The 26,867-nt window shown below is 37.3% G+C and overlaps 3 protein-coding genes and 2 pseudogenes across 5 annotated transcripts; 3 read left to right on the top strand and 2 right to left on the bottom strand.

The window, feature by feature from the left end:
- Nucleotides 1–3,132: 3,132 nt before the first annotated feature.
- Nucleotides 3,133–9,378, top strand: LOC125219096 (uncharacterized; annotated as a pseudogene). The gene is made up of 11 exons (XR_016132771.1): nucleotides 3,133–3,263; nucleotides 4,225–4,340; nucleotides 4,434–4,450; nucleotides 4,650–4,749; nucleotides 4,835–4,908; nucleotides 6,979–7,048; nucleotides 7,157–7,320; nucleotides 7,580–7,758; nucleotides 7,923–8,022; nucleotides 8,140–8,398; nucleotides 8,477–9,378. The product of XR_016132771.1 is annotated as an uncharacterized LOC125219096 (transcript).
- On the bottom strand, nucleotides 8,805–10,358 carry LOC125219753 (uncharacterized). Of its 2 annotated transcripts, none has more exons than XM_048121804.2 (3): nucleotides 10,254–10,358; nucleotides 9,871–9,974; nucleotides 8,805–9,397 (listed from the first exon to the last, which is right to left on the bottom strand). In XM_048121804.2, the coding sequence occupies exons 2-3, from the start codon at nucleotides 9,961–9,963 to the stop codon at nucleotides 8,981–8,983; spliced, it is 510 nt and encodes a 169-aa protein (XP_047977761.2). In that variant the 5' UTR covers nucleotides 9,964–9,974; nucleotides 10,254–10,358; the 3' UTR covers nucleotides 8,805–8,980. The 2 variants fall into 2 exon arrangements, with proteins under 2 accessions (XP_047977761.2, XP_047977760.2); XM_048121803.2 differs by lacking the exon at nucleotides 10,254–10,358 and adding an exon at nucleotides 10,108–10,249 and having other exon boundaries at nucleotides 9,871–10,011.
- A 120-nt stretch (nucleotides 10,359–10,478) lies between these two features.
- Nucleotides 10,479–14,020, top strand: LOC148933675 (protein FAR1-RELATED SEQUENCE 7-like). Its single transcript, XM_089061100.1, has 7 exons — nucleotides 10,479–11,112; nucleotides 11,380–11,759; nucleotides 12,032–12,306; nucleotides 12,341–12,709; nucleotides 12,850–13,512; nucleotides 13,618–13,692; nucleotides 13,781–14,020. Exons 1-5 carry the CDS (start codon nucleotides 11,109–11,111, stop codon nucleotides 13,370–13,372), a joined length of 1,551 nt encoding a protein of 516 aa, XP_088917226.1. The 5' UTR covers nucleotides 10,479–11,108; the 3' UTR covers nucleotides 13,373–13,512; nucleotides 13,618–13,692; nucleotides 13,781–14,020.
- Nucleotides 14,021–19,667: 5,647 nt separating this feature from the next.
- LOC148933674 (uncharacterized) lies at nucleotides 19,668–22,307 on the top strand. The gene is made up of 4 exons (XM_089065945.1): nucleotides 19,668–19,850; nucleotides 19,919–20,453; nucleotides 20,562–20,637; nucleotides 22,196–22,307. Exons 1-4 carry the CDS (start codon nucleotides 19,668–19,670, stop codon nucleotides 22,305–22,307), a joined length of 906 nt encoding a protein of 301 aa, XP_088922071.1.
- A 589-nt stretch (nucleotides 22,308–22,896) lies between these two features.
- Nucleotides 22,897–25,371, bottom strand: LOC125195467 (uncharacterized; annotated as a pseudogene).
- Nucleotides 25,372–26,867: the final 1,496 nt, after the last annotated feature.

Below are 26,867 nucleotides of genomic sequence, written 5' to 3'. Positions count from 1 at the left end.
ATTGTTGACCCGGTCTCCATTGAAGCTTTATATGTCAATAATGATTCAATCATTGTCACTGCCCCTGTCCCTTCTACCACTGGGTATACTCTTCCACCAACTGATGAAGCTCCTGGGAATACTCTGCCAACTAATGAAGCTCTTGGGAATACTCTGCCAACAACCAAAGCTCCTTCAACTGATGAAGCTCCTTCAAATGATGAAGTAAAAAGTTCAATAAGGGAGGCTGCGGCTTCTATTAAAAAAATGATGAACTCTATAAAGAATGCTCCGGCAACTGGCAAAGACATCAATTGCTTCAAGGTTGTAGCTGTAACTGCCCTTAGGATGGTGGGTGTCGAGGTTGCTCAAGGAGACCAAGCTGTGTCAAATCCAATTTTTAATATGACACATGCTATGGAAGTCGATCAAGAGGATAATTCAGAGTGGATTGATCTAATGGAAAAAGATGATGGAAATCTATGATGAGAAGAGCAAACTAGTGGCTGAAGGCACATCAATTTTGCCTGAAATTAACTTGGAAAAGAAAGACGTAAGTTGAAGTGTTGGAATGATGTAAACAATTTGAACCATGTTACGAGTGATCTGTTTTTTCATCTCAGTGATGTAAAATGTGCTTAGAGTGAAGTATTTCATGGTTAGAGTGAAGTGTTTGTGATGCATATTATTAGTGATCTGTTTTTTCAACTCAGTGAAGTAAAATGTGCTTAAAGTGAAGTATTTCATGGTTAAAGTGAAGTGTTTGTGATCCATGCTTATAGTACACTGTTTTTTCATTTATGTGAAGTAAAACATGCTTAGAGTGAAGTATTTTATGTATCGAGTGAAGTTTTTGTGATGCATGTTATTAGTGATCTGTTTTATCAATTTAGTGAAGTAAAATGTGCTTAGAGTGAAGTATATCATGGTTAGAGTGAAGTGTTTGTGATGCATATTATTAGTGATCTGTTTTTTCATCTCAGTGAAGTAATATGTGCTTAAAGTAAAGTATTTCATGCTTGGAGTGAAGTGTTTATGCATGTTATTAGGTTTACATTGAACTAGAGTACTCTTTACAGTGAACTACCTCAGATATTCAAGATAATGTATTGCAGAAAGTGTATTTTTGTCATTATTTGTCAAAAATGGGTTATCACATGCAATGCAAATCAATAAAGGATGTGAACATAAAGAGGCTAAAAATGTCTTGGAAAACAAAATCAAATGTAGAAGCTTATGGAAATTTTTTGATGAGACATATGGAATGTTATTATGGTAGGTGGGAACAAGATTGGAAATGTGGATTATCTATAAGAAGCAAGGGAATACTCCAAAGTCTAAGAGCAAAGTATTGCAGCGCATTAATGTTGTCGGAAACAAACTATGAGTCATTGAAGAACTTGGCAACAACACCAAAGCATTATGAAGAATGTGGGAAAAACATGGACATAGATGTGGAAAAAAATGATTGTAAACTTCAAGTGTTCATGGACTATTGTAGAAAACTTCATTTAAATTCAATAGCAGTTCTTATTTTACTTTTAATATCTTGTTCACTATTTACTTCACTGTTGTACATATTTACTTTACTATATGCATAATATACTTCATTATATACCACAATATACATCATTGCACGCTCAATATACTTCAATGATATGGAAAACAATTCACTATAATCAATATTTACTTCACTATAAAGCATATTTACTTTCCGATAGAGCATATTCAAATGTTTATCAAAAAAATTTTAAGGATCGTGTTTGCAACTATAAGACAGTTTTACATCACTCTACATTAGAGTTACTACAATGTATAGTATTTCAACTTCACGGTAAGTATGTATTCACTATAAATGAACCAAAACATGTAATAAGTGAACTAAAGACTTGTAAGCAGTGAAACAAACACATATATTGCTATGTTTATGATCCATGCTTATATTGCTCTGTTTTCATTTCAGAGAAGTAAAACGTACTTAGAGTGAAGTATTTCATGGTTAGAGTGAAGTGTTTGTGATGCATGCTTATAGTGCTCTGCTTTTTCATTTTAGTGAAGTACAACGTGCTTAGAGTGAAGTATTTCATGATTAGAGTGAAGTGTTTGTGATGCATGCTTATAGTGCACTGTTTTTTCATCTCAGTGAAGTAAACACGTGCTTAGAGTGAAGTGTTTGTGATCCATGCTTATAGAGCACTGTTTTTTCATTTCAGTGAAGTAAAACGTGCATAGAGTGAAGTATTTCATGGTTAGAGTGAAGTTTTTGTGATGCATGCTTATAGTGCACTATTTTATAACTTCAGTGAAGTAAAATGTGTTTAGAGTAAATTGTTACGTGCTTAGAGTATACTTCACTCTAAGCATGCAAAATATACTTCACTATATGCACAATATACGTCACTGTACTCTCAATATACTTCACTGATATGGAAAACAGTACACTATAATCGATATTTACTTCACTATAAAGCATATCAATTATAATGTTGGGCTTGTAAGCAGTAAAATGAACACATATAAAGTGATGTATGTCTATTGTGCTTATAGTGAAGTATATTATGCATGCTTTATAATGTATAATGAGTATATAGTGATGTATGTTGTGCATATAGTGAAGTAAATTCTGCATGTCTTATATTCTAATATTTTTTCATTTCTGTGAAATATATTGAGCATATAGTGATGCATATAATATTTATAGTGAAATGCTGTTTATATTGAATTAAATATGATGTTTGATATTTTAATGAAGTACGGTGAACTATTTCTATCTTAAAGTGAACCATCTTCGATCATCTGATAATTCAATTCATGATATGGTGAATTCAACTCTTGTGATGAAATATTGAATTAGTAGATCCCGAAATCGACAATTGACGATGGAGAAATCATCTTTTGAGATGATATACAGATATAGTAGATTGCGAAATCCACAAGTGAGATGGAGAAATCAGCTCTTGCAATGAAGATTTTGCAATTAACAATGGAGATTGCTGAGCGTAAGCGTAAACGATGAAGATTGCAACAGATCGGCATGAGTCTTGCTACGTCTTGTTGACGCGATGGAATTTCTCGAGGAAGAGAGGAGTTCTACTGTTGTTACGACGCTGCTCCAGATCGACGGCGTCAGAGACCTCTTAGTGGCTGGCGGTGATGGATGAGAGGGATATGAAGTTGCAGGAGGTGGAAGAGGAGCAGGAGGAGGCGAAGGCACGGGCATGGAGGTCTGCCGGTGCTGCGAGCGGTGGCGGAGTGGAGAAGGGTGTCGCCAAGTTTGATTTTGCGTGAGCAATTCTGGGTGAGATTGAATGATTCCACCATAAAATTTGGTTTCCAATAATGCCCTTATTCTTTTTGTTAATTAAATATGAAAGGTTTGTTGCCTTTATTTTTAGCCTTTGGATTGACATATTGTATGGTTGAGATTTATTCTCTAGTTATACACTTAAAATTAGTTAGACCTTGATCACTCCTCTACTTTATTATCCGTTAATTGCAAAAAGAACATATGCATGGATTATTCGATTTTAATTTAAGATACTAAATGTTGCAATCATATCATATTTTATAAATGTTGCAATCATACTTTCATATTAAGATTTGTTGCAAAAAAATATAAATAAATCACCTACCACGGTAATATTTCGACATCAATATCTGCAACAGTGATGGCATAACAAGATTGTCAATGGCGAACCTGCATGGTTGGATGGGGGGCCATCGGAACCCCACCAATTTTGAGTTTATCTATATATATTACATGCAAAATATTGTATTATAGCCATTAGCTCAAGTGGTTTGATAGTTGGGATAAAAATCTAGGCACTCCATATCCTACTAATTAAGATCCCGTATGTAAAAAAAATCTGATAAATCGAATTTCGGTAAAACTTATGATAAAAAAAATGGTATATTGCTGATAGCATAAATGTATGAACAGTTTTAATATGGTATATTGTATCGACTCACTCCTAAAGAAGATCTAATTTGAGCTCGTTGCAATTATTTACTCCTACTATTCAATTGGATGATTAGTGTGTGAGCTGAATTCTACTCCACATGATGATGATCTGAATCAGGTAAATGAGATAGTAATTAGATTAAATTACTTTATCAAAACGAAATTAGCAAATATGTTTACAAAAACCATTTATTCAAAATATTTTCAAACTAATATGGCGCAGGTTTAATTTAATTAAATAAATCTCAAACCCTAAATTTCTGTTGACGCAATCAAATTTTCAGCTCGGGAAAGGAAGAGAAACAATACGGTGTAATTCTCCGACGACAAAACCGAGCTGTTGCGCCATTTGCGAGAACTCTAATCTCGCTTCATTTTTTCAAGTCTGTGTCAGTTACAGGTAAGTTTTCGTGTTTTGAGTTTAAGTGATCGTCACTGCATTGTTCATCACAATTGTTTTCGAATCGAAACAGAGTATGTTGTTTAATCGCAGAAACTGACGTGTGTTTGGTGATTACAACACTGATTTGAGGCTATTGAAGAGTAAGAGAGATGCTCTGGTTGCCAAGGTATATGTCATGTACTAGTTTTTTTCAATTGATTTTGCCATTTTCTTGTAATCTCCGCCAAACTTGTATTATACACTCACACAGCTTCATAATTTGGTAACTCAATTGAAATTCTCGATTATTTATCTTCACTGTTTTAGGGTAAGGCTGATGATCAACATAATTGGAGGGGGCTTCAAAATGAGAAATTAGTTAGGTTGAGGGGTAAGCTCAGACTTGGAAAACAGCAGGTTTCACATGGTTTGTTGCTCTGAGTTTTGATGGTTGCCATTTTGCTTACACATGATCCTCTATTTATTTTTTGAATACATGATTTTTTTTTCAGGAAAGGCTAAGATTGAGAAGAAGTCTCATGATCAAAAGGTCAAATACGAATTGCTCGAGTCAGCAATGAATCTGGTATACCAATCAATTTAGAGTAACTTTTTTTTTAAGAGCATCCGCAATGGTCGGTAGGCCAGCCATAGGCCAGCCATTCTCTCCTCTGCCACGTCAGCAACACTAAAAAAACCACCTGCCACGTCAGATTTAGGCCAGCCATAGGCCAGCCGCAATAAAAACAATTCAAAATATACTACATTTACGGAATTAAAATTACGATTAAAATACGGAATTAAATTTAGACACGTGTACGGGAAAATTCATTAATTGCATTTAAAAAAGTTACATAGATAAAAAAAAAGTACATGCATAATAAAGAAAAAAAACTATCGTCGTGCAGTCCTCCGTGCCCACAACTCTTCAATTATATCCTTTTGGAGTTGAATATGAGCATCCACTTGGCGCATGCTGGCAAATTCCTTGAGTCGGTCGGCTTCATCGAGGGGTACCCCCTGTCGTACACTAGGGGTGGCCGTTCCGTGGCTTGGACCGGCTTCATCGTCACTGACCCAACTAGTCAGTTGTACGCCTTCGTCTTCGACGATCATGTTGTGCAGGATAATGCAGGCGTACATTATCTCGTAAACGCATCCGACATCCCACAAACGCGTTGGGCCCTTGATTGCTGCCCATCGAGACTGGAGCACACCAAATGCGCGCTCCACGTCCTTGCGCGCCGACTCCTGTCGTTGCGCAAAGTAGGCCTTCTTTTCATCACTTGTTTGTCGGATCGTCTTCACAAAGACCGGCCACCGAGGGTATATCCCATCCGCCAAGTAGTAGCCCATATCATGCCGGTTGCCGTTGGCCACGAATGAGACGGCTGGACCGACGCCCTGGCACTTCTCGTTGAAGAGGGGAGACGAGTTCAGGACGTTGAGGTCGTTGTTCGACCCGGCTACCCCAAAATACGCATGTCAGATCCACAGCCGGTAATCAGCTACGGCCTCGAGGATTATCGTGGGGTTCTTTGACTTGTAGCCGGTCGTGTAGGCCCCCTTCCAGGCAGTCGGACAGTTCTTCCACTCCCAATGCATATCTATGCTGCCTAACATCCCGGGGAACCCATGCTTCTCCCCGTGCATCTGCATCAAATTCTGACAATCTTCGGGAGTAGGGCTTCGAAGGTACTGCTCACCGAAAATGCTGATCACGCCCCCACAGAATTCCTTCAGACATTTCAGGGCTGACGACTCACCGATGTGGAGGTACTCATCCCACATGTCTGCCGCGCCTCCGTAGGCCAACTGCCTGATTGCCGCCGTGCACTTTTGGATAGGGGTGTGGCCGGGTCTGCCAGCCGCTTCGTGCCTGAAGCGGAAACACATATATTGACGCTCCAATGCCCTAACGATGCGCATAAACAACTCCCTGCGCATTCTGAAACGCCGCCGGAACATGTTGGTGGGAAACCGCGGGTACTCTGCAAAGTAGTCCTCGTACAGCCGCTGATGTGCAGCTACGTGATCCCGATCAATCACTGCTCGGTGGTGGACAACTCGTGGAGGGCGAGGTATCGCCTGCTGTTCCACCATACGCATGTACCGCTCCATCCCGCGGTTCATGTAGGCCTCCATAGCCTCGTTCATCCTCCGTTCGTACTCCTCAGGATCCCCACCACTACCGCTACCGCTACCACCCGCGTGATCTATCGTTCGATGATGCTCTTGAACAGAAAGTTAGAGAGAGAGAAAACTCGTTAAAACAAGTGGTGCAAATGAAAATGAAACGAAAATCGCGTTTATATATGATTTTTAAAAAAAAAAAAAAAATCGAAAATCGGCGCTGGCCGATCGCTGGCCGATCGGGCCTCCACAATGGCGGCTAGCCGATCGGCTAGCGTTTCGGCCAGCGACGAGCGATCGGCGAGCCCACGCCGATCCGCTCGCCGATTTTGCGCTGGCCGACTGCAATGGTTCGGCTAGCCGATCGACCAGCGCGACGAATCGGCTAGCCGGTCGCTAGCCGACCATTGCGGATGCTCTAATGATGGAAAACACTTACAGCTCTCCTAAAGTTATAACTTATAAGTTGGTTTCCTTTGACCCACCAGTGAGGTTTTTTTTTTTGTTTGGTATGAAACTGCAGGTGGAAAAGATTCGTACTGAACAAATTGAGATGTACTATCCTAATCTTATCTGTGCAGAGTTTGGGACTTGTAAGGAGAAATGTTATTAAGTGTTTATTTTAAAACCTCTTATTGCTACTTATTTAATGCTACTTGCATTTCTGTACTAAGATTTATGCTCTGTAAATTTGATTTCAGATGGCAATTACTTCCAAACGTCTTCATAAACAATCTGTCATTATAAAGCAGATATGCAAGTTATTTCCCCAGCGGCGGGTACTTCACGGAACCTTTTACTTTCTACTTAAATATCACATTGTCTATGCTGTTGATATGATACTGAAATTACTGCATACAAATGGGTAAGGGGGACTTCTTTTCTTAAGGTTAAACTTCAATCTTGCTTGCACATGCATCTGCATTTCATGTTGTCAGTTCTCTCCGTTCTCTTTCCAAAGAAACTATTTAGAAGTTTATTTTGGACCTCTTATGGAAGCGCTGCTGTTGTTGATATCTGAGTGCTTGTTGACATGCTCTAGATGATTTTCTCAAACAATTAAATCGCTAATTTCTTGGTATAGGTGGCGCTCTTGATAGTTCACAATTACCAATTAATTGCAGGTGCATATTGACGGAGAGAAGTGTGGGATGCATAACTTCGTATTGCTGTAACTCTGTGTCTGGAGGTTCCCTCAGAAACCTCTACATTTGAGGCATTGGCGAAATTGTTGACGACACCATCTTCTTCAAACTTCAAAGGAAGTTCGAAGTATTTTATCACTAAGAATGGCATCATCAAGGTACAAGCATCCTCCATTCATCTTATTTTTTTACTATGTCCTTAATACACGCAACTTCATGTGAACTCCAACTCAGAATCCATTTTTCTCAATTACTCCAGAGGACTGTTTACTTGCAGAAAATTATATGAATGCTTTAATTTTTGAATTGGATATTAATGCAGGTCCAAGCCTAGCCAACAACTGAACACATCCATTTGGAAGGTTGAATCAACTGTCTCATCAAGCACATTGATGGAGAGTGCACATGCACTGCCTACAATGGTATAAATTTTAATTACTATGCAATCTCCTGTTTGTGCAACAAGCCGATATTATCGTATGAGTTTTCAGGTGTTAGGTTTTGTTTCAGCTCTCACTGATAAGTTTTCTTATTTGCAGAGGAACGCCTTTGATAATTGTCTCCCGAGCTTTGATGACAACTGTGTCTATGCCAGTGAGTTTCCTGATTCTTGGAAGAATGAGAACTTAACTGAAGGATGGAATCTGGTGAAGCATCCTAAATTTCCTCCTCCTCCTCCTCCTCCTCCGTCACAAACTGAAGATGTGGAGCATTGGATTCGAGCAATGTTTATTGATGCAACAAAGAATTGATTAAAACTGCCTTCCAATTTGGTAACAATCATCTTCACTGACGAAGGTCAGTAGGTCACAAACTCTGTTGGTTTGGATTGTAGTATTAACCTTAGCTCATATATTTTCTTGTTTCTGCCTGTAGCATTAACAACTGCCAAACCATCATTCTTCACAGACAAGGTAACGAAACATCAGCATGAAAAGCTTCTCAGCTGATTCGACATTTTTTGTGTAAATCCACGATTTCGAGTAGGTGTGGAGATTTGAGGTAAAATTTCCATCTCTTGTGTGTTTTGTACATATGTGGCTAATCTGTATATTTCTAGCTCTGTACAGATGTGATAATCACATGAGTATTAGTATATAAATCGCTTTTTGTTGATTATGTGAAGAATTAAGAGACAAGTAAAAATATTCATTGCTTGATATAAATAGTAAAAGAACAATAGAGAATAAAATGCTCGAAAACATAATTCAAAAATATTCTTTGCTTGATGCTAAATTTAAATAAGATTCCCTAGGATGTGAATTCAAAACATGAAAAAAAAAAAAAAAAAAAACTGCAGTAAAATTAAGCAACTGAGCCAGTCTAGTGAAATAGGTGGAAGATTAGATTAGGTCTCTTGTAAAATTAACCAACGCTGCTTCACTTCTTTCTCTTCTTTGGAGGCTGAAGTTCCTCTTCTTCTTCGTCTTCTTCCTCGTCATCGTCATCCTCTGGCTCCTCATCCTCGTCCTCAGCTACATCCGGGTCGTCCCCGTCCTCATTCTCATCGTCTTCGTCATCTTCATCGTCCTCATCATCGTGCCCGTTGGCAGCATCATTTTCCTCGTCATCGTCCTCTTCACCGGCCCCTGCTCCCCCCTTGGCCTTGCTGTTGCTGTTGGCCTCGTTCTCCTGTTCGCCTTCCTCAGAATACTCCCCTTCGCCATCATCCTCTCCCGAACCACCGGCAGCAGCATCTTCGCCGTCGCTCTCCTCACCAGCTCCTCCCTCGGCATCAACAGCTTCCAATTGGCCTTCCATTGTAGTCAGCATCAGTAGTTTTGCAAAATTCCCCAACTGTTATATTTAGTTGCAATATTGTGTAAATTTGTCAAGTAGTTGTAATAACCAATAATAAAGAGTAAATAATAACCATAAAATAAAGAGTAAAAATAGTAAAGCTAGGATTGTGGAGGATGGGCCCACAGCCTCAACCAACCCGGAACTCAAATTAGCACAAAACTTGAATTCTATTTTCCCTTTGGATTCCGTGACGACGAAAATTGGAATCCTTGTACTCACTCTCTCTCGGCGCACGTTAGCGACCATGAAAACTGACTAATAAATTTAATTTTAATTGCTAGAATGAAAACGTTTGATTAATTTAACTTTGTAGCTCTATAATTTTGTTGTGTAAAATTGTCGAATAATAGCTTGGTTAATTACGGGAATTTCCATTTTCGTGAGAGCATTAAACTATATAAATGAATAAAAAAATATTGTGTAAGAAACAGCTCAAAAATGATTTTGACTAAATAACGAAACAGAACCTGAGCTGTGTAGTGAGCTTTGACCAAGAGGAAAAGGAAGGACAGCGGCCCCGCCGCGCACGTTAGCGAAGCCCCTTCAGCTGTCACCTCCATCTTGCGAAAACCTGCGCCGAACAACTTCTAACAATTAACTGAAAATTACTGAATAGAAAAAGAAAGAGGTTAGAAAATTGGAGAAGTGAAGAAAAAGAACTTTTGCGACAAAGTGAGAATTAAGGAAGACAAAGATGAGCTCACCTCGAGAAATCGATAAAATTAAGATGCAGAAAAAAAATGGCTTAGAATAACCACAGAAGCCTTGTTTCAGAGGCTCTTTTCATGTGGTGTGTGTGTGTGTGAGAGAGAGAGAGAGAAATAGGTGAAGATAAAATGCGCCTCTCTACCTTTGTGCGAGCGTGTGTGTGTGAGAGAGAGAGAGAGAGAGACTACGTGTTGTGTGCTGGTTGAAACTTGAAAGTGAAGGATGTGTTTGTGTATTAAGTAGAGCTCAGTTGTTTAATAAGTTGAGAATTTGTGTGTATCAAAGTAAATGGAGAACTATCACCGAGTTAAACTTGAAAGAGTTTGTTAGTGAATTGATTGAATGAATTGTATGTATACAATGTAAAGTTAAAAGAATTGGGGAATAGAATGTAATGCTTTGTTCCATGGAATAGGAGTAAAGCTATTTGGGACACTCTTTAAGAATCAAATTCTTTTTTTTCATCACATTTGTAGTAGTAGGTAGTTTTTACCATTTACCAATATGGTTATTACCCCATTATTCCCATCACATTTAATGTGTATTTTTGTGTGCAGAAATTAAGAAATGAGTATTTAATGAGCTAATTAGAGAGTATAAAGTAAATAAGTTTATGGAGAATAAATTATAAGAAAATAATATTGATTTAATAAAAGGAATCCAAATATAGATCCAGAGACATGGGAGTAAAAATTCCATACTCATTCCATACCAAGTGGCATGATTATGTGGTGTACCTCACCACTAATTTAGTGACAAATGGAAGTAAAATGCCACATATATTTAACTCCAATATACTAAACTAACGGCTCCGGTAATTCATTTATGGAAAGTAGCAATCCTAGTATTAGATATGGAATGACTATATCCTAGAATTTGATACTACAATATCTCCCTTATAATAAAAAAAATATTTTTATGTGTACTGCATAATCATTCGGTCTCATCATACAACAGAGAAGAAATCATCTCCACTTCTCCATCCCTTTTGAATTCCATGGGTAAGTTTTCCTCCATTATCTTTATATGGTGTATGTATGTGTTGTTTGACTACACAGATAGTGGAATATGTTATTATAACTATTTTGTAATGTGTTTTTTAAAATACTCATTCTTGATTTTACAATTGACGTTCTTCTATTACTCATAATTTCATTTTAATTGCATAATGATAAGATAGTGAATCCTTAATTTAAATTTATTAACATATAGTAGTATTTTTAATTGCGTGAATTTATATTGAATTATACATATTTTTTCTATAACAGAAATTCCATCTGATTCCTACGTGCGTATTGTGGAGACTGAATTTGTATTTAAACGTGGAATGGCTTTTACAAATGAAGAAGAGGCGTATCAGGCCTATAATGCATATGCCTTCAGCAAGGGATTCGGAATTCGTAAAGGTAAGAAATTTTATAATCGTAAAAACGAGCTTCGAGGATGCACGTTTTTGTGCTGTTGTGAGGGATACTCAGAATTTGCCCCCTCCGATGATAGAAAAACTGAAAGGTCACTAAAAAGATGTGGGTGTGTGGCTCGTATTAGATTTCATATAGAAGGAGGTGTTTGGGAAGTGGTCGAATTCAATGATCTTCATAATCATCCTTTTGTTGAGGATAATCAAAAGCATTTGATTAGATCGTATTGAAAGATTACAGAAACGAAGGGATGCATTCTTAACACCATGGTAGAATCTGGGATTAAAGCCACAAAAGCTTATTCTTACCTAACAAATGAAGCGGGGGGAGCACAAAATGTTGGTTTTACTCTTCAGGATGCTAGAAATTTTTTACAGTCAAAGAGGATGAACTTAATAAGTGCAGGAGATTGTCAAAGCCTTTTGAAGCATTTACAGTCTTTACAAGCTTCCAGAAGTAATCTATTCTACTCGTTCCAAGTAGATGACCGACTAATTTTTTCTGGTGCGATGGTGCTTCACGAATAGATTATGATTGTTTTGGTGATGTTGTTGTATTTGATACGACGTATCGTACAAACAAGTACAACATGGTGTGTGCGCCTTTTGTGGGGGTTAATAATCATTGGAAGAATGTTTTATTTGGTTGTGCTTTTATGCTAGATGAGACAATAACCTCATTTATTTGGGTTTTCGAGACGTTCATGGAGGCAATGGGAGGCAAGGTACCTAAAACAATTTTCACTGATCAAGATAGTGCAGGTTTTCCCAAACAGTGTTCATCGGTTATGTGTTTGGAATATCTCTAAAAATGCCACCCAACATATTTCACATCTTCTTTCGGATTCTCGATTTAGGGCAAAATTCAATAAAATTATGTATGAAGTTGAAATGGAGAATGAGATGGAGCAGCTTTGGAGAGATCTATGTGAAGAATGGAATGTTGGGGAAAATAAGTGGATGTGTAATTTGTACTCGTTGCGTCATAAATGGTGCCCCGCATTTAACCGTGCTAGTTTTTCGGCCGGCATAAGATCTACACAAAGAAGTGAAAGCATGAATAATGTTTCCAAACATTTGTCTTGTAAGACAATGACATTAACCGAGTTTGTTAATCACTATGAGAAGCAAGCAGAAAAGATGCGTGATAATCAAGTGGCCGATGATTTCGAATGTACTTGAGGGGTGCCAAGAGTCAGTGTGGATTGTGGTATTTTGAGGCAAGCGACACAAGTGTATACTTTGAACATATTCAAAAAATTTCAAGCCGAGTATTTTCAAGGATTGTCATGGCATGTGACAAGTTCTAAGCATGAAGGCGTTACACTTACACCTTGAGGAGGGAATTAGGTCATGCAGAGCATTCTGTAAGTTTTGATTCAAATAATGTTATCATCTCATGTACATGCAGATTATTTGATTTATTGGGGTGGTTATGTTGCCATGCATTGACGGTAATGAATAATCATTTGAATATGACTACTATTCCTATGCAATACATACTAAAGAGGTGGACGAAAAGTGCAAGACGAGAATTTCTTCATGATGACGGTGGTTCATGCTCCTTCGATTTGACAATGTCAAAAACTTATCATCTGAAGGAGTTGATGCGTCAATCTTTTGACGTCATGAGCTTAAGTGTAAATGACGTTGAAACCGTTAAAATTGCAAAAAGGAAACTCCATGAGCTTGATGTTGAGATTAGAAACTATGCCTCCTCGGTTTCTAAGAGCGAAAACCACACCATGAGAAATCAGGAAATGATGTCCCTCAACATGCTTCAACTCAGATTCTTGATCCTCTTAGAAGAAAGTCAAAGGGGAAGACAAATACTCGACTGAAAAGTGCTATAGAGAAGCGAAAGAAGGGAAATTCTTCGAAAGGAAAAAAACATTTGCCGCCATTTCATGGCATGACTCCCAAAGAGCAAACGCCAATGCTGAATACGGATTTTCACGTGAATCCAAGCCACCAAACCATGGTATGTATGTCTAAAAGTTATGCATATTAGCTTATGCATAAATATATTATATATATCTATATGAATATATCATATTTGAGTCTTTGTTGGTGTAAAAATTTGTAGGGTCTGTCATCTAATATGATGTCGATTCAGCATGCTAATGCACAACCTTTATCATATACTTCATTATTGACTCAGGTATATTTCACACTCAAAAGACGATATATAACCCTATTTTCTTATGTGCTTCATTTGTAACTACATATACATTATTTTTGCTTTGTAGGGTTACCAAGGTGTTCCAAGTGTACCTCAAATCATGTTTCCGAGTGACTGTCCCCCTTGATTTTATCTCAGTTGAGAAAAGTATTTTGGATTGGAGAAATTTTTAGGTATCGTTGCTAGAACGCGAAGAAATACTTTTGAAGAGATTTTTGTGATAGCTTTAAATTTGAACAAGGAGTAGTATTTTTATTTCTTTTGTTTATGAAAGTGGGAGACATATTATGTACTAGTTACCGACTAAGTTTCATAAGGTTATACTTTTCGGTGATCTTCAAGTTATTCTATTTGAAAATACAATATTTATTTTTAGATTTTGATTTTCTTATTTATAAAAATTCTTAATTTTTTACTTGATAATAATTAAAAACTAGTATAATTTGTTACTGCTAAGTTATAGTCATAAATTTTATTTCTATAATTTTTTTTATATATAAATATAAAACAAATACAAATATTCTTACCTATCAAATCCTAAAATATCACTACTATCAAACAATTATAACATGAAAATTATGTATTAGTGCATGATTACTTTTTTTTGGATAAAATATTATTATTATATTGAAGTATATTTTACGCCAATTCTAGGATATTAAAAGAGATACTGAAGTATCAAATTTTTATATTATAAGGGAGATATTGTAGTATCAAATTCTAGGATATAGTCATTCCATATCTAATACTAGGATTGCTATTTTCCATAAATGAAGAGCCGTTAGTTTAGTATATTGGAGTTAAATATATGTGGCATTTTACTTCCATTTGTCACTAAATTAGTGGTGAGGTATACCACATAATCATGCCACTTGGTATGGAATGAGTATGAAATTTTTACTCGAGATATCTCGGTTGGTTGCAACGACTCTTTCTCCAAATACAAACTCGACTTTTAGTCATTGTATATTTTGACTTTATCAACATAAAAAAATAAGGTAATTGGAGCTTTACAGCATACTTTGGCAAGAAAGTAAGCATCTATGTGAAGCCTACTTACAAGAATCAACTTCAATGGATATCATTCTTGAGCAACCTCATAACTAGCATTCAATGTTTTTTTGCATATGATTTTTTTTTCTATGGTAATTCAATAATTAATTAATAGGTGAGTACTATAGGTCCCCTCCTTCATTATACTCGCCCTCCTCATAGACTCATAGTACATTTTAAAAGTACTCCAATAAATTTCGAAATAATTGAAACTCGACAATAAAAAAAAATGGTGTGAAAATAAATAATGGGGTTTTGTACTCGAAGGCCCATCTACGTCGTTTCAATTCTACCTAATCTAAACAAAAAGCTCCATTTTCCATCTAAACCTTAAAAGTCATTTACATTGATCTTTTGCCTAATCAACATTGTGTAAAATATCAGATGTCCAATCAAATTGCAACTATTGACTATCATCATATTCACTGCTAATTGTTCCAAGATAGAACTATGGTGAAGTATAGTAGTAAAATTTTATGTCCCTTCAAAGAGATAACCCTTTAGGTCTTTCATATAGTACGATTTTTTCAGGGGACCCAAAATTTAAAATGTAAAATCATTTGCAGAAAATGAACAAATGTTATTTACATGTTCACAAGCAACAAAATACCGGTCATATTTATACTCCTTCGTCCCTTATAATTTGTTATTTGACCAAGCACGATCTTAAAAAAATGTAATGTAAAAGTTAGTGTCATATGGGTCCTACTTTTATATACTAGTATAATAAAATTTGAATGAGAATGGGTTAGTGGAATGTGACGTCTATTGCCAAAATGGTAGTACTAAAAATTAAAGAAGACAAATTTTTAGGGACGGACGAAAATAGAAATAAGTGACAAATTTTTAGGGGCAGGGGAGTACTACTATACTATTTACATGTAACAAACACCGAGATTATAAAATTTGATCAAATTTATATTATTCGTGACCCAATATGTACTTTTTTTACTCGATTTAGGGTTTAGGAGTTTATTGGATTGAAATGCCTGCAAATTAATTAGTAGTCTTTAGAACCACCGATGGATATATATACCTTCGGGGTTAATTCTATTTTTGTTCTAGGATACATTGCTCATTCCATCTTAATACTGCGTTTTTTTTAGCTTCCCAGTTTGAGAGAAACGCATGTCCGTCATGCGTCTTTCTTTAATGAAACGCATCAGGATTACGCGTTTTAACCAAAGACGCATAAGAATTATGCGTTTACCAATTTTTTTTAAAAGACGCATGACGCTTATGCGTCTATAGGTAAGACGCATAACGCACATGCGTCTTTAATTTGAATTTAGACGCAGATCCATAACTCAGACGCAGAACGCACAGCGTGGAAAAAAACGGCAACGGCGATTCTTGGCGATTTCAGGCGATTTCCGGCGACTTCTTCCAATTTTTCGTTTTATTTCGGTAAGTTTTCTTCAATCCTTCAACATTCTTCACTTATTGGTTGGTTATTGGCTTTTTTGTTTTGGTTTTAGGTGATTTTGTAAATTAGGGTTTTTGATGAAATTGTTCAATTAGTCCGATGATTTGCTGTTTTGTTAATTGTAACGGGTTTTTGTTGATGATATGCAAGGAATTGATTCTATATGTTTGTGAAAATTTATCCAATTATTGAAGTTGTGAAATTCATCGAATTAGTGAAGAATGATGTTGAATCTTGAGATTTTTGTTAAGTCTTTTGTCTCCAATTTATGGACGAAATTCAGAAATTAATGTGAGAAATTCATCTTACATTGGGTTGTTGAATTGGGTGGATTCTTAATTTATTTGTGGGATAGGCCCCTAACCATCATTAGGCCCCTAACCATTATGCCTTCAGTTGCATAGTATGAGATAAAAGTTCTACTAAAGTTTGTCTATTATTGGAGCAACTGTATTAAACAAGCATACTAGAATGATATCTTGTAGTTATTGTTTTGTGAATTATTTGTTTGTAATTATTGTTTTGTGAAAATCTTGTAGGATTAGATGGCAACTTCAAGTTCTAGAGGGCAATTGTTATATGGACCTGAAGATCCTTCAGTTCTATATCTTCAGAAACAACACATATCAAATAAACTACTGACGGAAGGCACGTCACATATTTTCAAAGTTCGCCGGACGGAAAGTAAGACATGGGATGTGGATATTCATGCCAATGTGAGGCATTGGCTTAACATGTTTGGTTTTGGAGGCGTGATCGAATGTGGGAAGTCAATGAAGGTCGACAACGAGCTTATAACTGCTTTGATTGAGCGTTGGAGGCCGGAGACACATACTTTCCATCTACCGGTTGGAGAGGCGACAGTCACCCTAGAAGATGTGCAAGTCCCGTGGGGCTTGAGAGCGGACGGTCGTGTTTTCACAGGCCGTGACCATCATTCCAGATATACTGATTGGCCCAGCAAGTGCCGAGATTTGTTGGGATGGATACCCGATGCAGCACCAGAGACAAAGCAAGGCGGTATGCTGATGACCGCTCTGATCAACCAAACAAGGATACCTTTGGGTGATGACCTACCTCCTTATATCTACATCCAAAGGGCACGTATCCATGCCTTAATCTTGTTAGGAGGACTGATTCTACCAGACACTACTGGGTGTAAGGTTCCTTTCATGTGGCTAAATGCATTTGAGGATAAAGACGATGTGATAAATATTAGTTGGGGAAGTGCAGCTTTATCGTACTTGCATCATCATCTGTGCGAGGCTTCCATGGACAAGAGGAAAGAGTTGGGAGGGCCCATGATGTTGGGCCTACCGCAGCGGAAGACACGAAAACCAAACAGGTCCTAGAACGGATCTATTTAGGTGATTATGCATTCGACTCCAATTTCATGCAATTTACATAGATCTATAGATATAACATCAAATAAACCGATAATCATGCATATTCGATGTAGATTCGATTGTTACCTCATAATTCATCATTGGATTGACGTTGCTAGCTGCACCACCCGGAGATCCTTGGTTTATCGACCACGAATCTTCCGTACTATTCCCTCGTCCTTGATTCTCCATCCGTGTGGGCGGATCTTAGAAAACCAATTAAATAACTTTGAATGAATCTAGGGAAACCCAATACAAAAACCAAATTGTCTAGATCTAATCCTATGAATTAGGATAGATCAAGAACAATAATCAAAACCCTAATTCTCCCACTACTATGGCTCGAAAATCGAGACCAAGAGGAAGAGGAAGGAGGCGCCGATTTCTAGGCACTAGGGTTAGGGTTTTGTGTTGTCTTGGATTGTGTGCTAGGGTTTACCTTTCATTCATTATTTATAGTGGACCTTATTGGGCTAGTAAGGGGATCCATGGAATGACTTAAGTATTGGGCTCACCCATTAGATAAATTACTAATTAATCAAATGACCATGATTTAATATATTATCAATGGAATATTATTTTATTCCACTAAAGAATAATATTGCACTCCCACTTAAATCACCAAATTACAAATAACTTGGGTCCATTTTATTTTATAATATTTCCCGCGTTTAAGATTATCTTGATCCATCAATTTAATTCTTTTGTCTGCTATGTGACTAGAATTAAATTAATTCTCCAAAGAGTTTTTCTAGTTTGAAACTTTATTTATTATTCGTGGAATAAATTCCATCTGCGCAGTTTTCTGAATAATAAATTCCTCTTTCAAACACCTCATTGGGGATCACCCTTTTAGGGATTTAATCATACCACACTGGGCACGCGAATTCTATGAAATAATATTCCAATACCTTCATGTTATTCAATTACCACCACCCAAGATATCATGAACTTGAGTTACGTACAAACTCTCACATATTGATAAGTCAAAGTGGCGTTTGATTGAATAAACAATATTGATATTAATATCATAGACTAGAAAATACTAAACTTTCTGAAATATATTCTTTCAGTAGATAGCAATAAAGAATACATTTCAGATTAGATCCTTTCAGTGCTTTACCACACCGGTGTTACTAATCTCTTCTTAGGTAAGAGAGAATTATCACAAACACCGCAACCGTACCAATAGGTAGCCAAAGCCTATCTGGGTTGTGAATACGTTTTTCTTCTTACTAGATCTGGCCAAGTCCCCTGCTGGAAAACTCATGAGGAGATTCATCGAATTTCCCTACTTGACCTTCTTAGTAAAAAGCCTTAGACTGTTTATTATATTTCAATAATAAACCATTATATTATATTATTTATTCTCATAAATAGGTAAACAAGTGGATGTGGCGTTTCTCGTATACATGCACAAGCTGACTGTACAAAGGCATGTACGCTCGAAGCATCTTTTAGTATACAAACCCCAACACATGATTCTTCTGCAGCTTTGGGCGTGGGAAAGAATGTCTACATTGAGGCCGTCATTCGTAGTAGCGCCTGTGCGCGAGCTGTATACGCCATGTGGCGCCAGGTGATATATTTAAACATTTTTTTGTTTATGCATCTTGAGTTTTTTTTTTTTACATCAATTTTATTTATAGGTGGAAAGGAACTACTCTAGATAGGAAATGCTCCTAGATATTCGGTGGAGCATTACCGTGATCAAATATCCTTGATTAAACCTGGCCAGGTGACTTTCTTTTTTGATTACTTAATGTATGAATTTATTATGAAGTTAATTTGGCGTTTGCATTGCTGTTTTTTTTGTAGTTTGTATGGACACCATACGTGGATCGCATATTGCCAGACTACTGCAATGATGTGAATGAGTGTTATATGTGCGACACTTATTTGGTATGTTGGTCGTATGTCGAGGCGCATGAGGCTGGACGAGTGCGCAGACAATTTAATCGATACCAGGGGATTCCTCAATCCATAGATAGGATGCTCAAAACGCCGATCATTTGGGTAAAAATGATCGGCGTGGTAAGAAGGGTACTGATTGGGAAAAGATGCATCAGTTCTTCATTGGGGAGTAGGATATGAGGTATGAAAGGTTCCAGGCAACCGTAGATGCCGCGACGATGTCCATAAACATTCTATTGAATCCGGGATATATGGCGTGGTATAACAGGATTACAGTGACGTACCTAACTCAACCTGGGGGGGTACGGACAACTGCTGGGATGAACGAGTCGGCTTCGTCGATGAGATTATTTAAGTTTGTGATATTAAACTATATGCTTTCATTTGTTATATACGTATTGATATTTGTATGATTTTTTTTATCTAGGTTGAGGGTTCTCAGGAGATTTGGCATATGACTACTGAACAAGAAATAGACCCAAGAATACGACGATTTCGTGAAATCGCTAGGCATGTCCTTCAGTCAACGAACCACGCCGATGTCATGGAGTACCCAGCTTCCCAACACCGCAATGTGGTCATGCCTTTTGAACCACAAGACATTCCACCACGTCGAAGTCATAGAGTGGGGGGTGCTCGAACTAGTGGGCACTGTAACACAAAACAGATAAGGATGTCGCAGCAGCATCCCGATTATGTGCAACCAGAGCCTATGAATCCAGAGTATGACCCACCTCAATGGTCTTTCTATCCAAGCCAGGAGTCGCAATCACAGTGGGGGCGTCCCCTCTATTCCCCAAGCCAACCTGAGCCTGATTGGAGTCGTCGCCCATACTCACAAAGCCAAAATGAGCTGCAATGGAGTGGAGCCCGAGCATCAGTCGATTCATACTTCCAAAATTATCAGTTCGTGGCTCCTCAACGAGTTGAAGAAGAAGATGATGATGATGATGATGAAGAAGAAGAAGAAGAAGAAGAAGAAGAAGAAGAAGAAGAAGAAGAAGAAGAAGAAGAAGAAGAAGAAGAAGAAGAAGAAGAAGAAGAAGAAGAAAATGAATTTGAAGAAGAAAATGATGACCGAGATGAGGAAAATGAGGAAGAAGAGGTTGAGAACATCCACGTGCAACCTCGACCAGTTGCGGAGGGTTCATTGTTGGGACTACCGCAGCGGAAGACACGGAAACCAAACAAGTCCTAGACGGATCTATTTAGGTGATTATGCATTCAACTCCAATTTCATGCAATAAACATAGATCTATAGATATAACATCAAATAAACACATAATTATGCATATTCGATGTAGATTCGATTGTTACCTCATAATCCATCATTGGATTGACGTTGCTAGCTGCACCACCCGAAGATCCTTGGTTTATCGACCACGAATCTTCCGTACTATTCCCTTGTCCTTGATTCTCCATCCGTGTGGGCGGATCTTAGATAATCAATTAAATAACTTTGAATGGATCTAGGGAAACCCAATACAAACACCAAATTGTCTAGATCTAATCCTATGAATTAGGATAGATCAAGAACAATAATCAAAACCCTAATTCTCCCACGTGCTAGGCACGAAAACCGATGCCAAGAGGGAGAGGAGAGGAGGCGCAGTTTTCTAGGCTAGGGTTAGGGTTTTTTGTGTTGTCTTGAATTGTGTGCTAGGGTTTCCCTTTCATTCATTATTTATAGTGGACCTTATTGGGCTAGTAAGGGAATCCATGGAATGACTTAAGTGTTGGAGCTCACCTATTAGATAAATTACTAAATAAATCAAATGACCCATGATTTAATATATTATCAATAGAATATTATTTTGTTCCACTAAAGAATAATATTGCACTCCCACTTAAATCACCAAATTACAAATAACTTGAGTCCATTTTATTTTATAATATTTACCGCGTTTAAGATTACCTTGATCCGTCAATTTAGTTCTTTTGTCTGCTATGTGACTAGAATTAAATTAATTCTTCAAAGAGTTTTTCTAGTTTGAAACTTTATTTATTATTTGTGGAATAAATTCCAACTGCGCAGTTTTCTGAATAATAAATTCCTTTTTCAAACACCTCTTGGGGATCACCCCTTAGGGATTTAATCATACCACACTGGGCACGCGAATTCTATGAAATAATATTCCAATACCTTCATGTTATTCAATTACCACCACCCAAGATATCATGAACTTGAGTTACGTACAAACTCTCACATATTGATAAGTCAAAGTGGCGTTTGATTGAATAAACAATATTGATATTAATATCATAGACTAGAAAATACTAAACTTTCTGAAATATATTCTTTCAGTAGATAGCAATAAAGAATACATTTCGGATTAGATCCTTTCAGTGCTTTACCACACCGGTGTTACTAATCTCTTCTTAGGTAAGAGAGAATTATCACAAACACCGCAACCGTACCAATAGGTAGCCAAAGCCTATCTGGGTTGTGAATACGTTTTTCTTCTTACTAGATCTGGCCAAGTCCCCTGCTGGAAAACTCATGAGGAGATTCATCGAATTTCCCTACTTGACCTTCTTAGTAAAAAGCCTTAGACTGTTTATTATATTTCAATAATAAACCATTATATTATTTATTCTCATAAATAGGTAAACAAGTGGACGTGGCGTTTTTCATATACATGCACAAGCTGACTGTACAAAGGCATGTACGCTCGAAGCATCTTTTAGTATACAAACCCCAACATTCATCACGTACCGGGGTTGGGAAGTATGTGAGAAAAGTGATGAAGAGATTTTCATCCAGGAAGAATAAGGGGATTGAACCGTCGAAATACACACCATCGTCGTATAAGTAGCTCTTTATGGAAGGATGTAATGGTATGTATATTTTGTGTACTTCTGTCTTTTTTTTTTAACTTTGTATTGGTTTTTTCTTGAACTTGTTTTTCATTATATATTGTTATTTTGTTACGTGATTAACAGGTTTATGGTGTTATATTTTAAGATGAATTCTTGCCAAATTTTTTAAATATAAAAATAATCATAATACGTTGTTTTAAAAATAAACAGCAACAACATCAAGTTGCTTATGGTAGAGATTAGTTATAGTTTAATTGAATACGTTTTTATGATGGAAATAAACTAATCATATTAATTAAGGAAATACTAATATGATTTGGTATAGTGAGAAAAAAAACAAAAAAAAAACGTCCAACAATAATAACGCTACTGCAGTTTTTTTGACCCTGTTTTTCTGGAATTTGTCTACAAAAGTTCACAATTATAGAAAACAAATACATAAATACACACACTGTGACACACATAGCAGCATAAACCTTCATTTCTTCAAGACACTGCAAGAAAGTAGTTTTTATGTCAGCATTATTATCTACTTAAAGCAAGAAGTATTATAAGAACTTACTTGTGCATATAGGCTGCTAGAAACTACATAACACGACCGACTGAGCAATTTCTTCGGTCGTGTCCCTCTTGCCCACAATTCCTGCAACGGCGGGGAGCTTTCGGTTCACCTTCCTCGCGGACATCCATTTGATTAGGTATCCTCTTCTTTCTACCACGGCCACGCCTTCGAGGAAGCAACTGCTCAGGGGTGATGTCCAATTTCCATCCAGGTTTAGCCCAATAATCTTCGTGCTTGGTGCATCCCATGGATGAGGACTAGAATACTGTGCTTCCCATGTAGATTTGTGGTATTTTGTAGATATGAGCTCAAACATAGCGATACCTCTATCTCTAGCAACTGCACAAGCATGTGAGCAAGGAACTCTCCACGTCTGCCACTTCCCACAAGTGCACTTAGAATCTTCAAACTGCACCTTCTGTACATTGTTGCCCTTTGGCTTCCCATCTTCTAACCGTGCCTGACTTCGAATTTGGTAATGTCCTAATCCTCGGTCAAGTACAGAAATGTGATGTTTTTGCCCCTTGGCATCATTCTCAGCAAGTTTGTCCCTCGCCCACGGTGTTAACCGACCTTCGGTGTGCTGTATTTTTGTCTTCTTTTGTGCCCACCATTCCACTGTTCTCCAAAATGTGAGATCAATCAAAGCTCTAATTGGCAACTCTCTTACACCCCTCAAAACATTGTTGTAGCACTCCGACATGTTTGTTGAGGTAACCCCCCATCTAAGTCCATCATCGTAACAAAGAGACCAATTTTCTTTTTCGGCCCTATTCAGCTGTCGTATCGCATCAGGGCTTTCCTCATGCAGTGCACGCCGCCTTCTCTTATATTTACGCTCTTGAGTTGTAGCACCCAATGCCCACACCATGCTTTTCACAATAGGACCCTTGCACTTCTGCAAGATATTTTTCCTCACATGGATCAAACAAAATTTGTGGTGACATTTCGGCTCCTTTTTCCATTCATCAGAATCCATAGCCTTGAAAATTCCTTTATGCCTATCCGATATGATGCACACCTCCCTCTGGTATTTCACCACATGAATTCTTACATGTTTTAAGAACCATGTCTAACTGTCGCCAGTTTCCTCATCAACAACAACATATGCAATAGGTAAGCATTTTTTATTAGCATCAACACCACAAGCAACAAACAATTTACCTTTAAATCTTCCTCGGAGGTGAGTCCCGTCAATTGTTAAAACCGGTTGGGCCAGCTGAAAAGTATGTATAGCAACTCCAAATGCCCAAAAAACATAAATGAACACCTTTTTACGTCTGTGACTCAACAGCTCGTTGTGCTTCCACTCAACAATTGTGCCTGGATTCTGTGACTGCAGTTCAAGCATGTAGCTTGGTAACTGTCTGAATGATTCCTCCCATCCACCAAAGACAATCTCTAAAGCCTTTCTCCGTGCATACCATGTCTTCTTGTAACTGATCACCACATTGAATCTTTCATGAATATAGGTTTTTATGTTCGAGGCCTTGAAAGAAACATCTTCTTGTATTTGATGTTGTATACACAAAGCAATCATCGTTGATGAAAAGTTAGCATGTCCTCTATTCACACAATGACCTTCACAAGTATGCCGTTCACCCACTTCCTAATTTTCCAAAGATCATCATGAGCCCTTTGTGTAACAGAGACTTCCCACGAACATTCATTCGTTTTTTCAGCGTTGGTCTCGCTGATAATAGCTATCCCATCTTCTGTCGTTCCCGCTGGAAATTAGCATACGCATGCCACCTTCTTAACTTGCTCTCAACGACCTTAAACTGTCTTTGATGCCACAAACTCCACATAGTCATAGCCGTCTTCACATGCAGCTTGGAGTCAAATTTTGTTCCCATACCAATCCGATATGGATGTCTCTCATCCCAGTACATGTTGTTGTGTTCATTACCAACTTCATCAGGTACCTCAGAAGGACCACTTGGTAAGCTGCGAAAGAATTTCATCCCCTTGGGAACGTATTTTGGAAGTGGTTGTCCACCTTGCACAACGGGTTTACAAACTACTATCTCATCATCAGAAGCATCACCAAGAGAATCATCACTTAGACTGGCATCTGCCTCAGATGTTACTGGCGACAATGGTTCATCATTATCTCGTACAATGCGAGTATTATCATCAAGGGTATCTACAACATCTAAGTCGTTATTTATTCCAACACCAACATTAACAGCATTTGCAACACTCATATCACAATCAGAGCTCACATGTTCAACCTTCGCCGATGATCCAACACCACAATCAACAACGCCATAATCAACAGCTGGTGTGATTTCTGAACTTCTCACAGGTGAATACTCAACAAACAATTCAATACAACGAGTAGAATTTTGAGCATCGTTGAACATAAACTCCACACTTTGATCAGTGTAAATCTCAGTACATATATAACTCATAGTGGATGCAAAGACTAGACAATGTCTCTATGATATTTGAATGACGTGTTGATTCATATCTATTATCATTGCACCACATATCATTGCAACTAATTCAGAATACGAAACGCACGAATTCAATATAATGGAGCCTCTCGCCCGAGGTGGATCATAACAAATACCCAAGTGTGGAAGTTGAACTATTTTACCACCCCAATACAAACTCACAAATATTTGCATGATTTCTTAAGAAAATATAACAAATACAAAAATTAGGGACAATTTTTTCCCTATAAACCCTAATTTAATAAATCAGGGAAAACCAACCTAATCTAACAATATTATTCAATAATTAAGAGTAAGAGATAAACTTACCTAAATATAACGAAAAGATGCAAGAAATCGCCGGCAAAATTAACGAAATCGCCGGAAATTGGCTCAAAATCGCGCTGCCTCCTTTTTTTCTCTCATCTTTCGCATAATGGTATTCTGCCTCTGTCTATCGCGATTTATGTTCAAAATAGAGACGCATGACCCTTATGCGTCTTAGGGAAAGACGCATGAGGGTCATGCGTCTTTCAATAAAAAAATTTAAAAATTAAAAGACGCACGACGGTCATGCGTCTTACCCTAAAACGCATGAATCTGATGCGTTTCATTAACGGAAGACGCATGATCCTCATGCGTCTTTTCCAAACTGGGAAGCTAAATAAAGTCCAGTATTAATTTGGAATGGCTATTGTATCCTAGAACAAAAATAGAATTAACCCTATACCTTCGTCTTGAAAAAAATAGTTTGATGTGAATTAATTAATATTAACAGTAACATAAATCACAAAATAATACTACATCAACAGGACCACCTACTTCCAGTTTTGCTACTAATTGAATTAGCCTAATTCTAATCTAGAAGAAATTACATTCGAAAATGACCTATCATGTTATGCATTTGTGTCCAAAAAATGTGACATCGTGATTTGCTATCGTCTATCGTTGAAAGCTTCTATTAATCATATAAAAAGTTTTCAAACAACATTAAGAAATACAAATCAAATAAGAAAGAAAAAAAATTAAAAGCTGAAAAAAAAGAAAAAGATGTGGCAAGAAATGAATCACATTCTACAGTGGTTATTGCAATTTCATCTTTTGAACCATAAAAATCCTAAATAAAGGAATTCATTTGGCGTAGGATATTTTGACGGTCGAAATTGCCCTAAATTTGATGCAAAAATTGATGGATACTACAATGTACTAGTAGGGTTGCAAATGAATCGAATCAAAATCCTTATAAAATTTTAAGACATTTCTTAACTTATGATTAAGTAAACTGATAATCATTTTTATAAGGTTTTTATCAAGTTCGAGTCATTCAAATCCCTAATTAACTTTCAGTCTATTAACCTTTTCAATTCATAATTCTTCAAATTTGTGTCTGTTCGTGGACAGATAGATTTAAATTGTGTTGATCTCATGATATATGAAAGGTGAAGAAAACAACAGATAATACAACCTAAATTTTGGTGTGACTAAGGCCAAAACTTCGATCGATGTGGATGATTTAACGATCGTTGTACCCGACTTTTGTTGCAATTATAATTTTG

This window comes from Salvia hispanica, chromosome 1 (assembly GCF_029641045.1).
Source record: "Salvia hispanica isolate PSC_SH4W2 chromosome 1, Shi_PSC_v1, whole genome shotgun sequence".
NCBI classification, from domain to species: Eukaryota; Viridiplantae; Streptophyta; class Magnoliopsida; order Lamiales; family Lamiaceae; genus Salvia; species Salvia hispanica.
This window is presented reverse-complemented; position numbering and strand designations above follow the sequence as displayed.

Excerpts from the sequence above, each read along its gene's own strand:
- LOC125219753 (XM_048121804.2), bottom strand. The coding sequence starts at position 9,963 with ATGGAGGTGACAGCTGAAGGGGCTTCGCTAACGTGCGCGGCGGGGCCG. Across the intron at positions 9,398-9,870 it reads AAGCTCACTACACAGCTCAG|TTGGGGAATTTTGCAAAACT; the intron begins GTTCTGTTTCGT and ends TAAATATAACAG.
- LOC148933675 (XM_089061100.1), top strand. Across the intron at positions 12,307-12,340 it reads AGTGCAGGTTTTCCCAAACA|AAATGCCACCCAACATATTT; the intron begins GTGTTCATCGGT and ends GAATATCTCTAA. Across the intron at positions 12,710-12,849 it reads GCCGATGATTTCGAATGTAC|GCGTTACACTTACACCTTGA; the intron begins TTGAGGGGTGCC and ends CTAAGCATGAAG.
- LOC148933674 (XM_089065945.1), top strand. The coding sequence starts at position 19,668 with ATGAGGTATGAAAGGTTCCAGGCAACCGTAGATGCCGCGACGATGTCC. Across the intron at positions 19,851-19,918 it reads CGATGAGATTATTTAAGTTT|GTTGAGGGTTCTCAGGAGAT; the intron begins GTGATATTAAAC and ends TTTTTTATCTAG. Across the intron at positions 20,638-22,195 it reads CCTCGACCAGTTGCGGAGGG|TTCATCACGTACCGGGGTTG; the intron begins TTCATTGTTGGG and ends CAAACCCCAACA.